Source organism: Aristolochia californica, unplaced genomic scaffold (genome assembly GCF_029961685.1).
Source record: "Aristolochia californica isolate CCGP_79_NKW_82.1479 unplaced genomic scaffold, dmAriCali1.0.hap1 SCAF_6, whole genome shotgun sequence".
NCBI classification, from domain to species: domain Eukaryota; kingdom Viridiplantae; phylum Streptophyta; class Magnoliopsida; order Piperales; family Aristolochiaceae; genus Aristolochia; species Aristolochia californica.
This window is the reverse complement of record NW_027182257.1, coordinates 2750186-2772608: the sequence shown is the minus strand read 5'-3', so window position 1 is coordinate 2772608 and position 22423 is coordinate 2750186. Positions and strand designations below refer to the sequence as shown.

Sequence of the window (22423 nt, the reverse complement as noted above, 5' to 3'; positions counted from 1 at the left end):
TACCATTCACTTTCTCATAAACACTGTTAGATTCTGTTTCCATGTGGGGTGGCTGGCTTGCCTTGCCAGTTGCCATGCCTTGCACCAATTTCCAACGAAGAAGACTCTCATTCTCTCTCTCTTTTTACTACTCATCGAAAGAAAGGTAGAGAGAGAGATGATGACCATGGCAAAAGTTTGTTCTTCCTGGATCTTTCTTCATTGGCAAGATTGGCTTTGCAATTGGTATACCATTAAAGAAGAAAAAAGAAAAGAAAAAAAGAAGCCATTAACAAAAAAGATTTTTTGTCACCCCTATCATCACCAAATCAGTGGGGGAAGATTTCCTAATGTGGCAACAAAAGGAAGATCAGATTGAATGTTGGAAATTTACAGGAAATCAGTTCTGCAAAAAAAACCTGGAATTACGTTACATTTTTCTTTTCCTTCTTTCCGCAATTCATATACATGGAAACTTATCTGATATATGTGACACAAATCTTTATATTTGATATAAAAAACAAAGCAGGGGCGTGAAGGGGTAAGTTCATCACCTTCCCTAGTGTACATCCGCAGAAACATAGATCAATTCCTGAAAATCTTGAACCGAATTTTTGTGTTCTGGGTGTTGTGGACAGGTTATTGAACGAGCTGAGTGACCCAGGTTGGAAAATGGATTCATAATTCGATCGAGTGTTGCTTTCGAATCCGTGCGGGGCTGGATTGATCATGGTGAAACAGAGTGGAGTGAATTGCTGATAATCCGTGCTGGGCTGGATTGATCATGTTGAACAGAGTGGAGTGAATTGCTGATCAGTTTAAGCTTGCACAGTGGGCGGGGAAGGGGGGTCTAGGAGTAGTCCCATAGAAACGGCTCCTCTAGCCGGAATCCCTGGTCGACTGCGGCGGGTACCCAGGACGGAGAGTAGTAGACGCCATCGGTTGACGAAGTGAGATCGGTGACAAAGAGGTCGGGCAGGTCGAAGAAGGCGTCGTCGTCTTCATTGGAAGCAGAATTTGACGAATCTGTCGTGTCGTCGGAGGCATTGGTCATGGACGGGGAATGGGAGATTGGTTCTTCCGATTGGGCGCGCTGCTTGGCAGCTCTGTTTCGGAGCTCGTCGTAATCGGCGGCCGCTGCTTTGGCGGCGGCAGCTTGGATGTCCTTTGGGCAGGCGGAAGCAGGCCGGGGGAGGTCGTTGGCCAGTTCAGGGAAGTTGAGGTAAGCAGCTTGGCCTTTGATGGTCAGCGCGGCCACATCGTGCGCTCTTGCTGCCATTTCCGGAGTCGGAAAAGTCCCCAGCCAAATCCTCGACTTCTTCCTCGGCTCCCGGATCTCCGACACCCATTTCCCCCAATTGCGCATTCGTACTCCCCGATACGTCGGATGCTTCCCGTCGTTCTTTGGCTTCTTCTTGCTCTCATTGCCCCCTGCAACATCCGCACTGCTCCCGTCTCTCTCCGACTCCGCTGAGCCCCTCTTCTTTGCCGCGATTGATCCCGACCGAGATACACCCAAACTAGCACCACCTGCAGAGGAAGAAGAAGAAGAAGCCGACGAAGAGGAATAAGAAGTATTGGTCTCGCATTCTATAACAATTGCTTCCTCCATGATAAAGGGCTGGGGGAGAATGAAGAATGAGGAGTTGGTGTGCGTAACAGGAGAGAATGTAGAAGTGGTGTATAAATTCAATCGCTGAGGCTTTTATGATGCCTCTGTAAGTTGGAAATGGGGGAAAATAGGAGAAGCCATGGGCCCTTTCTTAAAAGGGCTACAGTGTACAGTGACTGCCATTTCTCACTCTCCTCTCCCCTCCATCATGCATTTCTGAATAGTTTTGACATCACTTTTTACTGTTTCCTGGACCACTTCTGCTTTCTCTATACTTGGCCGTTCGGAGAAGAAACAAAAGATTTATCTACTTCCCTCTCTCCCCTTCCCTGTAGCTTTCTTTATTTTATCTGACTGTGGGACCCTGAAGCTGGTTCTGGCTTCCGTAGCTTCTATATCTGTTCCAGCTTCTGGAGCTGTAACTAGTAGCCATGGAAATCACACGAGGAAGAACGGTGTTGCCGTTGCCTCCCGCTTTATTTGACTCGGGGGAGGACAGCTACACGGTCATAGATTTCGCCCGAGTCGGTGATTCGATGTAGATTGATGGGTCCCAACTCGACAGTAGGTTGTTGAACACCTTTCTTGTCCTTCAGCTGACTCTCCACGGAGGGTTGTCGCCATGGATTTCTGGGTGACCTTCGGCCTGGGAAGAACCATGAATCTGCAGCCAGAAAAGTGGGCATCCCTGTGAGGTGGGACGTCAAATCTTCGGCCGAGACTCGAAAGCCGCAGCATATTTGCTGGCCTCTCCATCGGAATTACAGCATGTGTTAAAACTCGGCGCTCAAATCGGCCTCTCATGGCGGGAGAGTGATTTTTTAGAGAATCCCACGGGAAAGCTCTGCAAATCCAAAACAACTCCAGGGTGGAGCCCCTTCATTAAGGAACCTCAATTAAAGCCCTTTCAAGCGCTCTCCACCATTATAACTATTCATATAATATTCAGCAAGTTTGCCCATTTGCAGATGAATAACAGGTTATCGGATTTTTTCCGTATTGAATTGTATTGGAGTCATCACTTTGCTGGAGATTCCCACCCGCCATTATAGAGGGCTTTCTGGTTTCGTTTTCGGGAACTGCAAATCAAGTTAATGACTGTAAAATCAAGATTTGCACCCAGAAATTAAACGGCGGTTCTAGCAAAATGCACTAATCACACACCAGATCACCGCAGGAGAATCTCTTGGGTTTTTTTTGTTTTTTGGCTGTACTGTAGACAAGACATCTTGTCCTCTCTTCCGGCATTCGGAAAGTTAGGACTGCCCCACGCGGAAACCACACGGGTTTATATGACTCTGTAAATCAGTACCGACGGATCTATCAGACTCCCTCACCAGACCCTTTGCTGCTGCGGATTTCACCATTTGTAAATCTTCTCTTCGTGGCCACAAATTCTGGTTTTACAAATGCAGATTATGGCAGCAAATATCTACAGACCTCCATTCTTTACTCTCTAATGGCCAAAAGTTAGCTTCCTAAACTATATAAGATTATCCTGCCTTGCCAGCCATACCTGCTTTCACCAATACTGTTCCACTTGGACTTGTCTGATGAACACCTTCAGCCCAGGTTCTTGGGAATTAAAAACAAATTAATTACTCTTCTCCAAATGGACTAATCAACTGGGTAGCTCATAACATTACTTTAAACCCCCAGAACAGGATTTTCTGAGTGGAATTTTCCATTCTTCCATAAAAAATGAATAGTTCATTACTTGTCCAAATCAATCTTTGCACCAAACAATAGTTTTTTTTTTTTTTTTCTTTTCCAGATATATTACATTCCATCCACCAGTATAATGAAGGGCCTCCCTCCCCCACCTACTCCCACAAGAAAAGGGCCACACCACCATTAAAATTCTGCTTATTGTGATTTTAATTTGTCTAACAGACCTTAGTGCAGAGTTCTTTGAGCCCTAAAACCCAGATGGGTCATGCCACCTAACTGGGGATGAAACATGTTAAGCTCCTTAAAAAGTCTTTTCTCCTCTAAGGCTGGAAACTTATCATTTCACCAAGCTACAAGCCTTTAATGTTGCAGCTACAGCCTTGTACCCAAATCCTCCATGAAAAGTTATGTGGTGGATGGGAAGCCACAATTCTCTTCTATTTCTCTCTGTTTCTACCACTAAACTGCAAATATTTTGTTATTTTATTTCCTCATAATAGTACAAACAGTACTTCATTTGTGATCCAGACACTTCAAAGGGGATGCTGCAAAATTTTATGGGCTGATGCCAATAACTGCAGACCTGACAGAAGCGTTTTCCAACCAGAAATGATGGTGAGAAAAGCCAAAACCAGCTACCTGTGGGATGGGGGTGAAGTGATCCTGTGCAAGCCAACAGTCAAGGCCTGGTTTTTTTATAAGATTTCTAGGATTGTGAGAACTCAACCACAAGCACGATGCCTTGAGCTGCTTTTTTCTTCCTCTTTGGTATGTTCAGTCAGGTAGGATTTCTTCCAAGCAGGGTGAAGTGAACCTGTGCAAGCCAACAGTTTTATAGATTTCTAGGATAGCGAGAACTCAACCAGAAGCACGATGGCTTGGGCTACTTTTTTCTTCCTCTTTGGTGGTATGGTCAGGAGCAGAAAGCAGAGTAGAATAACAAGTGTTGAAGGATCTGAGGAGGTTTCAGTCGATCGTAGAATCAGAAGATTTGAGAAGAAGCTCTGATTAAGACTCATGGTTGAGTCACTGAATTGGGTCGTTTTCACTTAGTGAAAGCTGCCAAAATTGCAAGGAATTCAGATGCAAAAAAAATGAAGGGAGATGGACAGGTGTTGTTTTATTATTTTTGTCCTTTTGCAACATTCATCAAAGTATATTCTAGTTGGAGATTTGTTATTCTTTTTTTTATTCATTTGGGTTTCTATCAAATGATTGATTTATTGTAACCTGAGTGGATTGAAGTTTAAAAGTAGTGAAAAGGAATATGGATTTGAGTCCACTACAGTTAGCTGTATTTTTTTTGTTTTAATTTAATTTTATTAATAAGAGAGGGTTAGTGTCCTGTTCTAAGTGGAAAGTTGGTCAATGGAAAGATATTTTCGTTTCACCAGATTTTTCAAGAGTAAGGGCATGTTTGGAGCCCACAGAAAAGAAAAGAAAAGAAAAGAACAAAAAACAAAGAGAAAAAAATATTTTCTGTTATTGTTTGATAGCAGAGAATCATTGAGTAGTTAATAAATTATCTCCTACGAAAGAATAAAATTTGGGGAGAAAAGAAAAGAAATAGAAACTTGAAAGAAAATTTTAATTATCAAAAAATTAAAATATTACTAAATTTCTTTTATTTTTCATTTTCTACGTGTATCCAATCAAGAGAAACTCTATTTTTCTTACATTTTCTCTGTCATTTTTCACGAGCATCCAAGCAAAAGAAAAGAAGTATAATTTATTTTGTTTGGATACATGTGAAAAAAATAAAAAGAAATAAAAATTAGTAATATTTAAATTTTCTTTCAAGTTTCTATTTCTTTTCTTTTCTCCCCAAATTCCATCATTTTGTGAGAAAAAAATTATTACCTAAGAGAAAAAATGATTTTCTCTATTATTTTCTTTTCTCTCAATGATTCTCTATTGCCAAACAACAAAAAATAATTTTCTCTCCCATTTTTTTTCTTTTCTTTTATTTTTTGTGGGTTCCAGACAAGCCCTAAAATTTATTCTAAAAATGCCTTTAAAATTCACTGAATAGTATAAAGGTCTAATTATCAAAACTATAGAACTAAAAAAGTCATTTGATAGGGTACTTGTCGTACAAGTCCACGATACTTAATTTAGTTGAGACATACGCCCCAATCGTTACTTTCAACTAGAAGTTTTGAGTTTTCTTTTTAATTTTCAGTATCATTCCTATATCTTCTCTCAAATTATTTCATTGCCACTTACATAAAACAACCACTTATCTAGTTTTCATTAGGTCTTAGTAGTTACTTTAGGCTAGTAGTATCGCTTTTCATTTTTAAAGTGTGTCATTGTCATGTAGAACAAGAAAAGAACAAGATGATTGTTTGAACCCTAAAACTAAAAGAGTAAGAAAAGAACAGGGAGGAAAGTTAGAATCCTAAAAGTTAGTGTTGGACTTTAATGGTGGAGGACTATCCTTTTAAAGTTCAAATCGCTAATTTTTGTGCAAAGTCCTTATCATCCCTATATCTTCTCTCAAATTATTCCATTATCATTTGCGCGAACCGCCAATTTGTAAATAAAAAAATAAAAAATGTAAAAACACTTGAAAAATCTTACAATTTGAATAGAACCCTATTAAGTGGTATCAAAACAATCTAACCCAAATGTATAAAGAAAAAGAGAGTTGGCAGCTAAATCAAGTCCCATACAGTTGTCACCATGAAACACTAGGTATAGATACCGTGTGCAAATAGATCTATAATAAAGGAGTGGAGAGCTAAGAAATGGAGTACGTTTGTGTGGTTGATCTACAGGTAAAGTAGTTGTATTGTTTATGGTTTGAAAAGGGTAAGGGGAAGCTGTTGAAATTTTCTGAGTCATGTCTCAACATAAGATAAAACTAAAGTTGTGCTTTCATGTGAGACCTATGGGTATGAACAATAAGACACCAAGCAAGGCAAATAGAACACTTTGAGGCAGATCTAATGAAGCTTGCAACAATAGAATATCTCAAGCTCAAGCCTACCAATGATCCCACTAGTTGGGCTTTATGAGAAAGATCATTTTTTTTTCAATTACTATGGAACATTGGATCTTCAAAAATATATTGCTACCTTCATCTATTTGGTATCAATGGTTCAATGGAATTCGAAACCACTAGTTAGAATACTTTTGGTGTGCACACATTTGGGATGTTAGTGTCTTAATACCTAAGCTGAAACATATCAATACTATTCAGCAATATCAATTTGAATTAGAACATCAATCCAATCCAGCCAATGGGTGGATTAAGGAGAACCTTAGTGGGATTATTTACGATTAGAGAGTGAGAAGACGTATAAATGGAAGTTAAGGTGTTTTGGTGGATATTAGTCGATAAGGTAATAGTAATAAAAACAGAAAAAAAAAATCAAAACTCTTAAGGAAATGGGATGAAAAAATGCCTTCTCACCTAAAAAAATCCTACAAGGTTGCAACCATTTAATTTGTGAAGTCAAAACTTCTACCTTGAACTCCATGACCTGACTCGGAAAAAGAATGAAAATGAGGAGAGCCAAATTAAGAACATTATTACAACTGTGATGAGCAATTCATTATGAAGGAAATAGGAGAAAGATGGACAAAAAAATTGACAAACCATTGTCCAAAATTCAAACCACGAGAACTTTGACTAGGGTGAGCCCTAGAGTAGATGAGAGGGGACATGATTTTTACCTGTTACTTTATTTGGTTAAGTTTCTTTATTATTTGAGTTGGGTCTACAATACAAGTTTTGAGTGTGAGTGTGAATGTGTGTATGTGTGTTTCGTAGGAGGGTGGTTGCCTTTAGTGCTTGATGAGTCTTGCCACATATGTAGTACGATTTTAATTTATTGTAAGAGAACATCATCATATACTGTAATTTATCTCACTACAGAGCAAATAAAAGGAAATGGGAGAAAATTAGAACCTTAAAACTAGAGTTAGATTTTGATAAACATTCCTTAATTGAAACCCTATATATTTCATTATTACTTTTGCAAATCATTAACGAATCTGAGTTCACCAAAAGTTCATATTAAACTTCATCAGAGTCTTACAATTCGAGTAGAACCCTGTCACCGTTTAAGTTACTCTATTCTTTTAATTGTACGAGTAGAAGATCAATAGAGAAAAAAATGACTATAATGGTTTTGGAGAAGTCATTATTGTTTATTCTGTAAAATCCTAAAGTTTAAGTTAGGACTATGAAAATCCTAAAAAAAAATTCGTATCAAGAAAAAGGAAATGAAGTGAACTTTAGAAAACCTTGGAACTCATGTTTTCTTTTTTGAATTTTGTTTTAGGTTTGAACTTTACTATTGGGATAATAAGTGTTTAATCTTTTGGTGTTTTTTTTTTATCACTCTTATGATTACTTGTTTTTTCAATGTTTTACAAGTTGCAAATTTTATGTCCCCCTCCTATATTTGAAATTTTGTTTTTTAGGGGTTGTAATTAAGTCAGTCTAGTCTATGTATTTTCCACTAGATTCTTTCATCTATTGTAGGCCTTCTTTTGCAATGAGAGTTGTTATATAGGGGAAGTATTCTCTTAATTGTTAAAATATTAAAAAAATATTTTTTTATTTATTATAAACTTGTGATTTTCTTGTCATATATGTAATATGAGCAAACTCCAACCAAATGTGTTTTAAAATATGTTCCAAGTCTTTCACATTTTTACTTTAATATGCCAAGGCAAACAAGTGATCAAAAAGCACATCTTGTTTGTTACCAACAAGTTGGAATTTTTTGTTACCTTGATTATAGCTTGAAGGGGAAACAATGAAATATTAAGAAAAATCATGTCAAATATGAAAATTTTATCTTCAAAATAATTTAGATTCTTGCCAATCTAATTTTGGATTGATTGATGATTTGGCCTTAATTGTGGATTTGAGATCTATGATTGAAAGCCCTACTGGCTTGGATATATCATATTTTCAAATACAACTTTACGAACAAAATATAAAAGATAATTAAGGTCAAACCATTAGTATATAATAATAATAATAATAATAATAATAATAATAATAATAATAATAAAATTTATTATTATTATTGTTATTATTTTTAAAAAAATTAAAATGAGAGGTACCCACCTCTTCCACCCCTTTTCCCTCATGAGAGGGAGGGGAGGTGATCACCGCCTGTTCTTTATTCCCATATGAAAGAGAGACTTTATCTTCACTTTTTTTTTTTTTTTTTTTTGCCTCTTTCATTATGATGAGAGGCAAGTAGTCTCTACCCTCTCTTATTTTTTCTCTTTCACAAGAAGGAGAAATATGAAAGAGTGCAAAGATGATGAGAATAACAAGAAGTAACCAAAGGAAGATAAAATAGGCATGAGATGGTAGATAAAAAGAAAAAGAAGAAGAAAAAGAATAGTGGAAATTTTAAGTAGAGAGAGACATGAGAGAGATGCTATAATTGGAAAAAAAAGAATACAACAATCTTACTTCACAATATGGTGTAATGTTATGGTCTTGGGTTATGTACCTATGTCTTTCGCTCCTAACAGGTTAGTCTTTTAGGTAGTATTGGCTAGGTGCATAACATTTGGTATCAGAGCTAGCGCTACGTCACGAGTTCGAATCCCGGAGGGGGTGACTATGGAGAGGACGACCTGGTGGAAGGGGCGACCAGAGTGTGTTTCCCGCACCAATGGGCCACCGCTATATGCGGAAGGGGCGACCTGAGTGTGTTTCCGCACCATGGGCCATCGCTAGAGTAGGCCGTTGCAAGTGGGCCACCGTGGACATCGGCTCTCGCGAGCGTGGGCGTGATGTTATGGTCCTGGGTTATATACCTATGTCTTTCGCTCCTAATAGGCCGATCTTTTGGATAGTATTGGCGAGGTGCATAACATGTAAGGTCTGGTGAGTAACAAACCTAGAAGGGGGTGACTATGGTGAAAGAAAAAAAAGATATAATATGAACCTAAACTACTAGAGATGATAGATTAAAAATGGGTCGCATTATTTATGACTATGTTGAATTTCTGGAAAAGAGAAATACTTTAATGACTTGATGTAATTTGAGTATAATGAGTCTCTATTTATAATAAAGGAAACAAGTAGAATTAAATTACAATTAAACTATTTTTATCCCAGTTACACCCAAAGTTAAATACTAAAAGATAAGTCCTAGAATAATTGAACATAAATAGAAGATTAACATAACTAAAACACCTTTAACTAAGATTTTTCTACGAGACTTTTTATTGTGAGAATCATGTAAGAGTCTTTCCATATATGCTCTTCAACACTCTTCATCAAGGCATTAAATTGGGTCTTTTCCACTTAGTAAGAGCTGCCAAAATGCATGGAATTCAAATGCAAAAATCTGCTGAAAGTAGACTGGTATTGTTTTATTATTATTGTCCTTTTGCAACATCACCAAAGCATATTCTAGTATTGATTTATTATTCATTTGCATATTTATTATGATTGTTGTCTTGTAAGTATTTTGAGCTCTTTTTCTCAATGTCTTTTATTTTTTCCAAAAAGAATATATCTTAAATTAAAACCCCACTTTAATCTTCCAAGAGGCAAAGAGGCGTCATGGTGCCTCTCTTCCAATCCTAATGGAAAAGGATGCACCACCCTACTCCTCTCATGCCTTCCTCAACACCAATGATTTACTAGAGTGGGGGCAAGGCAAGGCAATTGGACCTTCTTTCCCTTGTTGAGGTTAAGGAGAGAAGCTCCTGGGCATTGCCCTTCATCCTAATGTGAAGAGGAAGGAGAAGCAAGCCCCTCTTTAATGGGAATGATGGCCCCCACCTCCCCTACCCTCCACCTTAAGGATCTTGGGCATCAAAGGAGTGCATGGCAAAGGGTGAGCTAGGCGCCTCTTCCCCGATGAGGGTAGCTACTCATTGCCTCTACCTTTCCCTTGTGATGGAAAGCTGGCGAAGGCAAGACCCCCTTCCTCTTGCATGCAACAAAAGCTTAATGTCTTCCTCCATCTTTGGAACGCAAAGTGGCCACAATTTAGCTTTATATATTTCAAAATTATTTAGCTTTAAAAAAAAGGTGTGGGCTGTAAATAGTATATAAATGGAACATAATAAGTTATTCCATACATATTTTTATTTTTTATATTTGATTTATCGATATATAGTGTTATAAGTATATCGAATAAGTTTCGTATTTTATTTATTGAATGGTAGAATGAATAATCGGGTAAATAAATGAAATAATAATAAAAATAATTTATTTTTTTATAAAATCATAAAATAAAAAATCCTTGACACTTAAGCCTAAAAACAAATTCATTCTAAGACAAAATCTTTAAAAGAGTATTACACTATTCTTACAAAAAGACACTTTAATCATATTTTATCTCAAAATTACATTTACTCATATGTCTTACCTTGTTCACTACCCATTTGTTGGATTATATGCATTCCCAGTCTAACAATTTACTCAATTTATTTTGTCCAAAATAGGGGAAATATTGGATTACTTTCAAAATAAATTTGAAAACAATTTTTCTTGGAAGAAAATAATGGAATAAGAAAGGGGGCCAACATAATAATATTTTCTGAGGACACTTGTACAAGACGTTATATATTTGGAAAAAATAACGATTTCTTAAGTTGCTTAATCGGATAACTACATATAAAGATGATAAGATTTTCAGAGGACATTCAAATAAAGCACAATACATTTAGAAAATGTAAGTAATTGGGTCAATTAAGCTTCTAAATAGAGCTTTTTTTATACCATAATTCACGAACAACCTACCAATTGGAGTACTTTTAAATTGTGATCAAATTGTAGATACAACCCTACAATTTAATGGAAAAAGTTAAGTTAATAGCATTTTCAGTTTTTTAAAAGCATCAATTATTGATATTTTTATTTCAACAAAATTCTGGAGGGAGGCTCTCACCCGATAAAGGGGATGGCAATGACTCTGGAAGCATGTCAGCTTCATGACACATAGCAAAGGGGAAGCGCGCACCAGAATCAAACAAGTCTGTCAAGAGAAAAATATGACGTAGCTACTAAAAAGGAACCCATGCAAAATTCCAAAAAAAATAATGATAACTATTAAGCAAAATTCAAGTACCCTACCCTATTTAACCTGTAAGAAATATCCTATATAAGATTGCCCCCTCCAGAGACCTTTCTGAGACGAAGGTCTGAGCCTCTATTGCTGAGCACACTGCACTTGGGGTCCTGATGAATCATCATCCTCGTCGTATGCTTCCTTCTGCCGCTGTTGCTGCTTCCTCCTCATCTGTTCCTCAATGCTCACATCACGCAAAGTGGTCTCTTCACACTCTTCCAGTTCCATTGGCGTAATCTGGTTGGTTGATTTACACGGTAAAATTGTTTCAATGGTGCGGCATTGATCAAGTGATAGAAAACCAGAATCAGGGAATTCCACATTGAATTGGATATAAAGTCGACCCTTCATGAAAGGCCTTTGGTGATGCGGCATCCCTTCATCATTAATAGCTTTGTTTTGTCCTGGATGAGGAGGCGAAAATAGTGAATCATTTGTCTGCAGATTTTCTAAAGAGAAACAGATACTCTACTAGGAGAAAATAGTCCACATACCAGGTTTTACAACTTCACCCAGGTTTGATTTTATGAGCAGCCGCCTCCCATCAAGATGAGTCAATGCAAATTGGAAGCCACAAAGAGCCTCAGTCAAGCTGAGGGTGTGCTCCACAAACAGATCATCATAGTTGCGTTTGAACTTCGGATGCTCCTTTTGTTGCAACACAAATATATAGTCTCCGGTAACTGTATCAGGCTGGAAATTTAGAAGAAAGACAGTATAAGTGACCCAAAACATAGAACAAAGACATGCCACCAAAAACTGCTGCAAAAATAACTTCTCCTTTTTCTGTTTGACAAAAACAAAAGTGACATTCTGCAGCTCCTCTCATCCAGCTGATGGTGACATTCATTTAACATAAGAAAAAAAATGTGGTTGATGCATGTCAAAGCAGGTATTGAAACCATGCAGTAGGGGTTGCATGCAAGAAGCTAAATCGATGATAAGGGGGGAAAAAAGGTATAATCAGAGGAAACTGAACAAAAAAAAAAAAAAAACTACATGCTTAAAACAGGCCTCACTGCTTGCTTCCTTAAAAATCTCGGTAAAACAAAATTAAAAAAAGCTAAAAGGTAGATCATCTCTTAAAAATTAAACAAAAACAACAAAACGATGCTTACAGCTTCATCAGCTTCTCCCTCAAAAACAATTTTCTGATCATGTTTCATTCCTTTTTCAACGTAAACCTCCAAGACCTTCTTTTCCTTTGTAACTTTGTTGCCTTTGCACAGCATGCATCTGTCTCTCTCACTAATAAACTCCCCTGAGATACAACAATAGGTCAGAAAAGCAACCATAAAAAAACTTGATGGATGAAATAGCTTAACTGAAATGTAATATAATCTGCCCACTGCCTAACCTGACCCTTTGCATTCAGGACAAACGTGTTGCATCTGTTGGATCATGCCAAGACCAATCTGACGAGTTGAGATCTTCACACCTGAACCTCGGCAGCCATAACAGGTTCCTGATGCACCACTCTTCGAACCTTTCCTAAACAATTAATTAAAATACAAAGAAAAAAACATGATCAAGGCAGGCACAAGTTTTAACTCCTGAATAGCTCTCACATTTAACTAAGTACCTCAAAGCCATTTTTGCTATAGTAAACGTAACGAGTTGTAAGGATTGTAATTTACAACAAAGGAAGACAATTACAAACCAGAAAAATGGTTGCTAGAAGTATGTAGGAACAGGTATTATTCCCTGCTGCTCTTCACAGACTTCTCTAAAATGGTGAACATGAATTTAAATAACAATCTAGCCCTCTAACAAAACTGTTTTGCTCCTAGGCATGCTTCATCCAGATGACATAAAGAAATGATTAATGAAGACATGAAAGTGAAATATTTTCTCCATGAAGGACAAGTATTAGAAAAAGAATAGATCTCTAGCAGTCCCCAACAATACTAAGAAACCGTATCATCTTGTAGTATATAGTTTAGCTAAATGGATCAGTGCTTTTTGGAGTTAGTCATTGTTACAACTAGCCAAACGCCTACTGTATTCTACCCATAGCTCCAGCATATAACTGCATGATCAACAAGGAGAAATTAAACCAATTTACCCTTTACAATTTGGGCATAATACATTTCTTGATCGAGATAGCTTCTTGGATGTTCCATTATACAAGTCTTCAAGAGAAACTTTTAGGGAATGAACAACATCTTCTCCTGTTTTCTGCCTCCGTCCTCTTGAATTACCACCTAGACAATATCAAATCAACATCAGTAACGAGTGAAATTGCATCATAAAGAAATGACAAGTAGCAACTATCATTGCACATTGAAAATAAGGAACTATTTCTCACCACCAAAACCTCCACCAAATAGATGCTCAAATATTTCAAAAGGACTGTGAGAGGAACTGCCTGGTCCCATTCCATCCTTAAGTGCATCTTCTCCATATTGGTCATACATTTCTCTTTTCTCTGGATCACTAAGCACTTCATAAGCTTGTGCCAATTCCTTAAACTGATCCAAAGCAAAGATGATGATCATCAGTAACAACAACAGTTAGACTTAGCATATGAAGGTACATTCACACCCATCTCACAAAATTATGCAGTAGTGATATCCTTTAAAGTAATAATAGAATTAGCATAATGTCCTTAAATCAACTGAAGTGTTAAAGACCCAAAGAAGGTGATAAGATTTTTTAAATGAGGTAATACAATTTACATGATGTCTTTTTGTATATCAAGACTACCAATGCCATTCACAAGTTCACTTATAAAAACCCAAAAAACAGTATTAACAAAAAAAAAATTGAATGTCGAATACTCAGACACCACATAGATACTACAAATAACCCATGAAGGTAAAAAAGAAGAAGAGACTACTAATGTGAACTCACAATCTGTTATATAAATAAAAATTAGAAAAAAAAGGAAACATAAAAAAGAGCAAAAGCCACAATCAACAGCATTAGTATTGTTAGAATATTGGTATAGGGGTATTTGATCATTTCACAGTCTCATATGGATCTCGTTAAGTTACTACAGGCCAGACTTCATATCAGGACTTTATATTTTGATTGCCATTGAATTCTGACTTGTATTTATGTAGTTATAAGTATTTTCGTAATGGAGGGCAGAATGGTTTTTTCATGTATTTTTCACCTGAGTGAATTGGAGAAGAGAGAGGGTTCAAGTTCTGAGCTCTCATTCAACGCAGCCTCCAGTGCTGCTGCTTCCTCTTTTTGCCTCTTTATTTTCCCCCTTTCTTCTTTAATCCTCTCTATAATTCACATAGTATTAGAGTGATAGAAGACGATCTTGCGCAGTTCCTCTACAGTTTCTTGAGCTCTCTTCACAATTTTGTCATCTCTACAGAAGGTTCTTCAACCAATTTTCTACTGGTAGGGTAAAGGTCAGCTTTTCCCCACTTTTTTTTTATCTTCTACAATAACCATTTGGTTGATGACCTTTACTAATAATTGAGCAGGTATGATGTCTTACCACCCTTGAGGATTCTCAATTGAAGTTTTTGCTCCATCCACACCTGTACCATCTTCACTATGCCTACGTCATCTCCTATCTGCCGGTGTCAACCTTGAGGTTTAGACTGAAAGTTGTGGTGATTAATATATAAATTGGAGATTGTGCATATTATTGCTTATTATGGTTGTTGTGGCTGTGCCCTATTTTAGAAGTGTGGAGCCCACTTGACTTGTGCTAGGTGGGGTTTGTGTCAATTGCTTCTTTCTATCAAGTGTATCATCTTGGGTACATTTGTGGGGTATTTTGAAGGACTAAATGGCTGAATCCAGCCAACATGTTGTTGTAATTAAGCCTTTTGAAAGTTCAAACAGTAAAGACTCCTACTCCATTAAGATCACTTCAGTAAAGTTTAATGGGTCTAATTACGTGAATTGGTCTTGGTCTGTTCTCATGTTTTTAAAGGCAAAATAGAAAGCAAAATACATGAGGAATGATCCTCCTAATCCCATAATTGAAGATTGAGAGGCCAAAGACAATCAAGTAATGACTTGGTTGGTTAATAGCACGGAGTCATGACTTAGTGATTAGATCTTGAGTTGTGGAACTTCAAAGAAAATGTGGAGTATATTGGCTTCAATTTTGTCTCGGGAGAGTAATTTATCTAAGAATATATGAATTGTATATCCGATATTTTAACATGTAGAAGGGTGCCAGATTAGTCACTAATTATTTTACAAAGATAAAGGGGTGTTTTGCAAGAAATAGGCACTTCTCATCTTTTTACTATGATTGTAGATGATATTCGAAAGGAGAAAAATTAAATTCAGGTAGCAAGGTTTCTAAATGGTCTTGGCTCTGAATATGATACCATATGGGCACAACTGTTAGCTAATGATGAAGTGACTACACTGGTACAAACATCCAACCGTGTCATTCAGGTAGAAGGATCAATGGCAGGTAAAAGTGAGAAGGATACAAGACTTTCCGATACTACTGCTCTGAACCTCCATTCATCATTTAGTAAGTCTAAGATCCGAGGCCGTGGGAGCAATAGTAGGGGTGATAGAGACTCCTCTACTCAAGGCTGTTGACATAGTCATAGAGGGGATAGAAAGCGTGTTCACTATGGCCAAACAAACCACTTTTCTGATAAATACAAGGAAAATTTTGGCAAGTCCGTATGGGCAAACTCTACTATGACAAGCAAAGACAATGTTTCATATTCTAGTCCACAATAGAAAATTCAACAATTACTCCAGAGGCTTGGTCAATTGACCTAAACACCTACCACTCCTACCACTAAGTCAGATTCTTGTTCCTCATCAAGTGCCACAATGATAAACATAGGTATGCCAGCACAAAATGTGTCTCATTCTCCCTCCTAGATCATCGATTCAAGAGCATCCACCCACATGTTAGGTATGATTTCTTTGTTTCATTCTATTAATCCTTCTCAGTCCTACCATCATGTTACTTTAGCCGATGGGTCTACCTTTTGATTTAGGGGGGAGGGTATTATGCATACAACACCTCAAATATCTTTGAACTTTTTTCTATTTGTTCAAAACATTCCTGTCAATCTTTTGTCTACCAGTCATATCACTAGATCTCCAAATTTTTTTGTAACTTTCTTTCCAAACTCTTGTGTCTTTTAGGATTTACATATGAAGAGGAAGATTGATTTCGAACATGAGAAAGGAGGCCATCTATTTGTTGGATGATGGATCAATTCCAAAGGTTGTGGCACTCACAACTAAAGATTCTCCATACTTATGGCACTTACACTTGGGACATCCATCACCCGCTAAGCTTCGTTAGTCTTTTCCGTTTTGCCAGCTAATATTACTTTTGATTGCGAGTCACATCAATTAGGAAAACATCGTGGGGCTAGTTTCCCTGCTAGTTGTAGTCGTAGCTCTCAAGTTCTTGAATTAATACATTAGATGTATAGGGTCCATGTCGAGTCCCTAGTTTGTTTGGTTTCAAGTATTTTGTTTCTTTTATAGATGACTTTAGTAGAGTCCCTTCGGTGTATCTCCTACAAGAGAAATCCAAAGTCTTTTATGTATTCCTGACATTTTTCAATTAAATGAAAAATCAGTTTGGTGCCAATATTCATATTTTTGGTATTGATAATGGCCTTGAATTTCTCATTCTCAAATTTATTTCGTTTTGTGCCCTACATGGTATTACTCATCAAACTTCTTGCATATATTCTCCCCAAAAAAATGGGGTTGTTGTTGAATACAAAAATAGATCTTCTTGAAGTTACTCGTACTTTAATCTTCCACATGAATGTTCCTAAATCTTTTCGGGGGATGCAGTGTTAATATCATCATGTTTCTTAATCCATCGTATGTTATCATATATTTTGCAAGAACAAGTTCCTATGCAGGTTTTAAAACCACAGTGTAAATTATTTGATGTTCTTCCTCGTATCGGGTCCACATGTTTTGTTCATTTATTCAATAATTTTATAGATAAATTGTCTCCTCGCTCCATTAAATGTGCTTTTCTAAGTTATTGTTGTCATAAAAAAGGATATAAGTGTCATTGATCCTGTTAAATGTAAGACATACAATTCTGTTGATGTTACGTTTTTTGAGAACACTCACTATTTCACATCCTTTGTTGATTCTCAGTCATCATCTGGTCCTTCTCTGGATAACCAATGCCTATTATTATTATGGATGCACCGACTGTAGGTTCCTCTTTGTCGCTTCAAGTGTACATATGACATTCTCGTCATTTGTTACCAGCACTAAAGCCTCTTGACATTCCAACTCATGAGCCCTCTCGTCAAGACCAGCCATCTTCCTCTTTGCCTACAGGTCCAATTCCTTCTGATTTGGATATACCCATTAGTCTCTAAAATTAAAAGGTCACGTACTTCTCATCCCATATTGAAATATGTTTTCCTTGATTTTTTTTTTTTTTTTTTATCACCATCCTACAAGTCCTTTGCTCTGTTATTATCTATGTCCACTATATCTCATTCAATGCAGGATGCTATGACTTCACTTGAGCGACAACGAGCTATGGATGGGAAGATGGATGTTTGGTGTTTAGGGGGACGTGGAGTCTTTGTGATCCACCTACAGGGGCTGTTGTTGTGAGATGTCATTAAGTGTACACAATTAAGTACAAAACTAATGAGACCATTGATCGGTACAAGGCTAGATTGATGACAAAGGGATATACACAAACGTACGGTGTTGATGTGTTTGAAACGTTCTCTCCAGCTTGCTCGACTCACCTTGGTTCGTATTTAGGCTTTTGTGGCGGTTAAAAAAGGATGACTACTATTTCAACTAAAGGTTAAAAATGTCTTTTTGTATGGTGATTTAAAGGACGAGGTTTATATGAGGAACGTCTTGGGTATGTTGCTTAGGGGGTGTTAGTGAAAATGTGCCAGTTAAAGAAGGGTATCTATCTTTATAAAAAAGAAGAAGAAGGGTATCTATGAACGTAAGCAAAGTCTTAGAGCATAGTTTGAAAAATTCAGTAATGTGGTGATGAAGTTTGATTTTTATAGGAGCCATTGTGATCATTCTATGTTTTTTTTTAAAAGGAAGCCCAAGATTGTTGTTTTGGTTGTGTATGTTGATGATATTGTTTATTCTGGGAGTAACCTTGAAGGAATCGAGTAAGTAAAAATGTATTTGGCCACACATTTTCATACAAAGGATTAAGGATAATTGAAATATTTCCTTGGTATTAAAGTTGTTCGAAGTAAGCACGGTGTTGTTTTATGTAAGCGAAATTACATCTTGAATAGGCTGCAGGAGTATGGTTTATTGAGTGCACAACCAGTGGACACTCCCATGGATGTTAATGCTAGCCTTCAAGATTCTTAGTCTCTTATACTTAAGGACAAAACGCAATATAGACACCTAGTGTATAAGTTGATTTATGCTACAATTACCAGGCTTGATATATCATTTGCATTGGGAGAGATGAGTCAATTCATAGAAAACCCAAAAAAATACATTTAGAAGCTGCTAAGAGGATTCTAAAATATTTAAGAGGTGCTTGTTTTGAATACTCGAAACGCAAAAATTGATGTTGTTGGATATTCTAATGCAGACTATGTTGGGTGTAAGATGGATAGGAGGTCCACCACTGGGTAATGTTGTTTTCTTGGGGTTAACTTAGTGAGTTGGAAAAGTAAGAAACAAGTCGTAGTGGCATAATATAGGGAGATGGCTCACACAGTTAGTGAGCTTATATGGGTGAAGTCAGTTCTTCTTGAGTTTGAATTTCATATTCTAGTCTATGGTTATGAAGTGTACAATCGGGTTGCCATATCCATAGCAAGTAACCCAATATTCCACGATAAGACCAAACACATAAAGGTCGATTGTCATTTCATTAGAGATGTTATTATGGAAGGGAGGGTTGTCACTCCATATGTGAAGTCCTTAGAACAACTTGGCGATGTGTTAACAAAATTCCTCAAAAAGTGTAAACATTTGGTGTTTTCTAACAAGCTAAGACTATTTGACATCAACTTTCTAGCTTGAGGGGGAGAGTTAGAATACTGGTATAAGGGTATTTTGGTCATTTCACAATCTCATATAAATCTCATTAAATTACAGCAAGCTAGAGTTCATATCAGGACTTTATATTTCAATTGTAATTGAATTCTGACTTGTATTTATGGAGTTATAAGTATCTTTGTAATGAAGGGCAGAGTGGTCCTTGCATGCTTTTCACTTAAGTGAATTGGATAAGAGAAGGGGCTCAAGTTCTGAGTCCTCATTCAATGCAGCCTCCATGCTACTTCCTCTTCTTTGTCTCCTTATTTTCGACATTTAATCTTCTCTATATAGCAATTTCAGAAGTATAATTGTCAACAAACTTGCAAATAAAGCCTATGATCATCTTAAGCCTTTAATTTCAAGAGTATCACTTAACCAGCCTCATAAATAACAAGCGTATTGCCTCAAATTTGTTCTTTTTATTTTTTTCTTTTTGAAATAGCAAAAGAGAGATCATAGTGCCTCCAAGTTCTGAGAACAAATTTGCATAAAGTATCTGCCGCTCCAACATCCCCAGCAATATATAAATCCACCAATCTAGGACTCAGATGGTCTCAAACACAAAAAACCCTGTTCACCACTCACATAACATAAAGATGATACAAATGGGAACAAACGGTATTCATATTGCTTAACAGGCTAGTTGATGAATGACACAGTTCAAATTCCTCCTGTTCTGAGGTATATTAGTGCAGTTACAGTTAACCAGGCACAAATGTGAAGACCCAAGTATCTAAAGAATGCAAATTCAATATTACCAGTAAAAAATTCACAACTGCAGCTCATGCAGGAATTTTTAAGCAATATATTTCTTTTGGTGATTTTATTTGATAGCTGCTTCTGCTAATTCAATCAAATCTATAAAAAGCTAAATTTGAGCATAATATAGAAGAGGAAACCTATTTGACACCGCCAATAAATTTCAAACTGCACTCCAGTATAGTTACTTGAATAGATTGTGATATAGACAAAACATAGTTTATGATATTCACAATGGAACAAAAAGAGTTCTTTTACCATCACTGTTAATATGCTAAGCTTCTGAAAGTATGTCATATTCTCTACAAAGTATGGGGAAAAGAGGCTCTGATGTTGATCAAAAACCTAGATTTGATAACCTGATTTTAAAACATCATTTTTTTATTTTCACGTTCTAATTGCATTTCTAGTATGTTATATATATAAAAAAAGCACATCATCTATATATATCTTAATTTTTTTATAAAAAAGACATATCTAAAAGATATAACAAACTCATTAGCATTTGAGGAACGAGATAAGACTGACCTTCTCCGGGTCCCCTCCCTTATCTGGGTGGTTCTTCATGGCAGCTTTCTTATACGCTTTCTTCAGCTCATCTTGGCTTGAGCTTTTAGAGACACCAAGGATCTCATAGTATTTTGTATTGTCACTCCTTTTTGGTGCACGCCCAAACATAATCACAGGAATTTAATTTGAAAGGCAATGAGCCCACTAAAGAAACACTTTAGACAATTTTGAATCCCACTCCCCGGTTCCACAGTTATACCTGAAGGTCCAAGTAAGGGAATCAATACAAATACAAAAGTTATGAATAAAAATCCACATCTTGTCACCGCAGCTGATTAGTCTGAGTGCTGAAACCAAGTGTAATTTTTACAGCTTCAATTGAACAAATAACACCAAAAAGAGGAACTGCTTACCAACTGTAACTCAATAACTAGAAACGCTACAAACTCATAAGCCAGCAGGTGTACACTAACAAGAAGTAATCTATCATCTTCACTGGCGCCAAAATCAACAAAAAACAGCTACACATTATAACTATATGTTTTCGAGACAAGCATTACACATTTCTACGTACTCCAACAGAAGGAAAAACATCCATGATAATTTAAAGGCACTTTATAAGCAATTCAGCCAACGATGATATTGCGTGCAATCAAGCTCAATAAAACCATGCAACATAAACAGATAACCTAATATCAAGTACTCACTGAAGACAGATCGGATTCGGCAGCACAAGCACATAAGCCACAATTTCAAAATCCTTAAATCTTAGATTTCTAGATAGGGAGTGCGGTACATACCAAAACCTAAAAAACCATCAAACAACACCGTGATCTTGTATCTAGCTTTCCAGGTGAAATTTATTCAAATTACAAAGAAAAAAGACCGTAATATCATCGACGGACTTCCTTAATACAAACAGTGAACTGCAATAGACGAAGAAATATAAAAAATAAGAATAGAATTTAACTCACAGGATGCACAGGCGAAGAAGTAAGAAAGTGCGAGAGAAGCGCCGAGTCGCCTCGGCTTCAGCTCGCCGGTGAAACAGGTTTTTCCGCCTTAGTTGACGCTTCCTTGAAAAAGAACCGCCTCCACGCGAGCAGCTTTTGGGCAGACCCAGTCCTGAGATCCCTTTTGTTGGTTCTTTCTGATCGAACGATGGGAGGGACGCTTAGCTGGCGGTATTAGATGACGTGTGGATTGGGTATGCCCCAAGTTTTTTAGATTTTTTAAGGAATCTAATAAATATTAAAATATCCGGCAGGAGTGCACGCTGCTGGAGGTGAGTCAATGCATTAAGCGTCAAAATTTTATTCTTCTTATTTTACATTTTCTCTTACATGTTTTATGTTCCACGAGCCCGTTGGGTCAAGATTTGAGGCAATTTGTGGTTCTCCAAATCAACCTATTGCTTATTGGGTTAATTATTTATTATTATCTTCTTCTTGTTTTATGCACTTCTCTAATAGCCGAACTTTTTATCAGGGCTTCCTTCTATCATTGGCTTTGAGGAAAGGGACCCTAACCATTGAGCTTCCCTGCTCAAGTCCGGTTCAATATTTATACTTGTAACTAAGTTAGAAGCGAACTAATATATATTAGTTGATTAGTTGATGTATTTTGATTTGTTATATAATGCATCAACTATGGTTTAATGTTGTTTTGTGTGTGTTATACAATGGTGTATGAGAATATGTGAGCAGACTATTGCCCCAGGTGGCTTTTTAAGAGGGAGATGAATTGAGATTTATAAATGAATTTTTTTACTGAGGCATAGAATGTAAAACATACAATTAAGCAATTTCATAATAAAAACAATCACACACCATAGGGGTAACACAAG

The 22423-nt window shown here is 36.9% G+C and overlaps 2 protein-coding genes across 2 annotated transcripts; both read right to left on the bottom strand.

Annotated features, from left to right (window-relative positions):
• Nucleotides 1-190: 190 nt before the first annotated feature.
• Nucleotides 191-1695, bottom strand: LOC137934303 (ethylene-responsive transcription factor ERF039-like). Its single transcript, XM_068778588.1, has one exon. The coding sequence runs from the start codon at nt 1589-1591 to the stop codon at nt 830-832; it is 762 nt and encodes a 253-aa protein (XP_068634689.1). The 5' UTR covers nt 1592-1695; the 3' UTR covers nt 191-829.
• A 9543-nt stretch (nt 1696-11238) lies between these two features.
• On the bottom strand, nt 11239-21691 carry LOC137933888 (chaperone protein dnaJ A6-like). The gene is made up of 8 exons (XM_068777974.1): nt 21552-21691; nt 20596-20836; nt 13637-13799; nt 13394-13532; nt 12686-12819; nt 12447-12589; nt 11823-12021; nt 11239-11732 (listed from the first exon to the last, which is right to left on the bottom strand). The coding sequence occupies exons 2-8, from the start codon at nt 20743-20745 to the stop codon at nt 11410-11412; spliced, it is 1251 nt and encodes a 416-aa protein (XP_068634075.1). The 5' UTR covers nt 20746-20836; nt 21552-21691; the 3' UTR covers nt 11239-11409.
• Nucleotides 21692-22423: the final 732 nt, after the last annotated feature.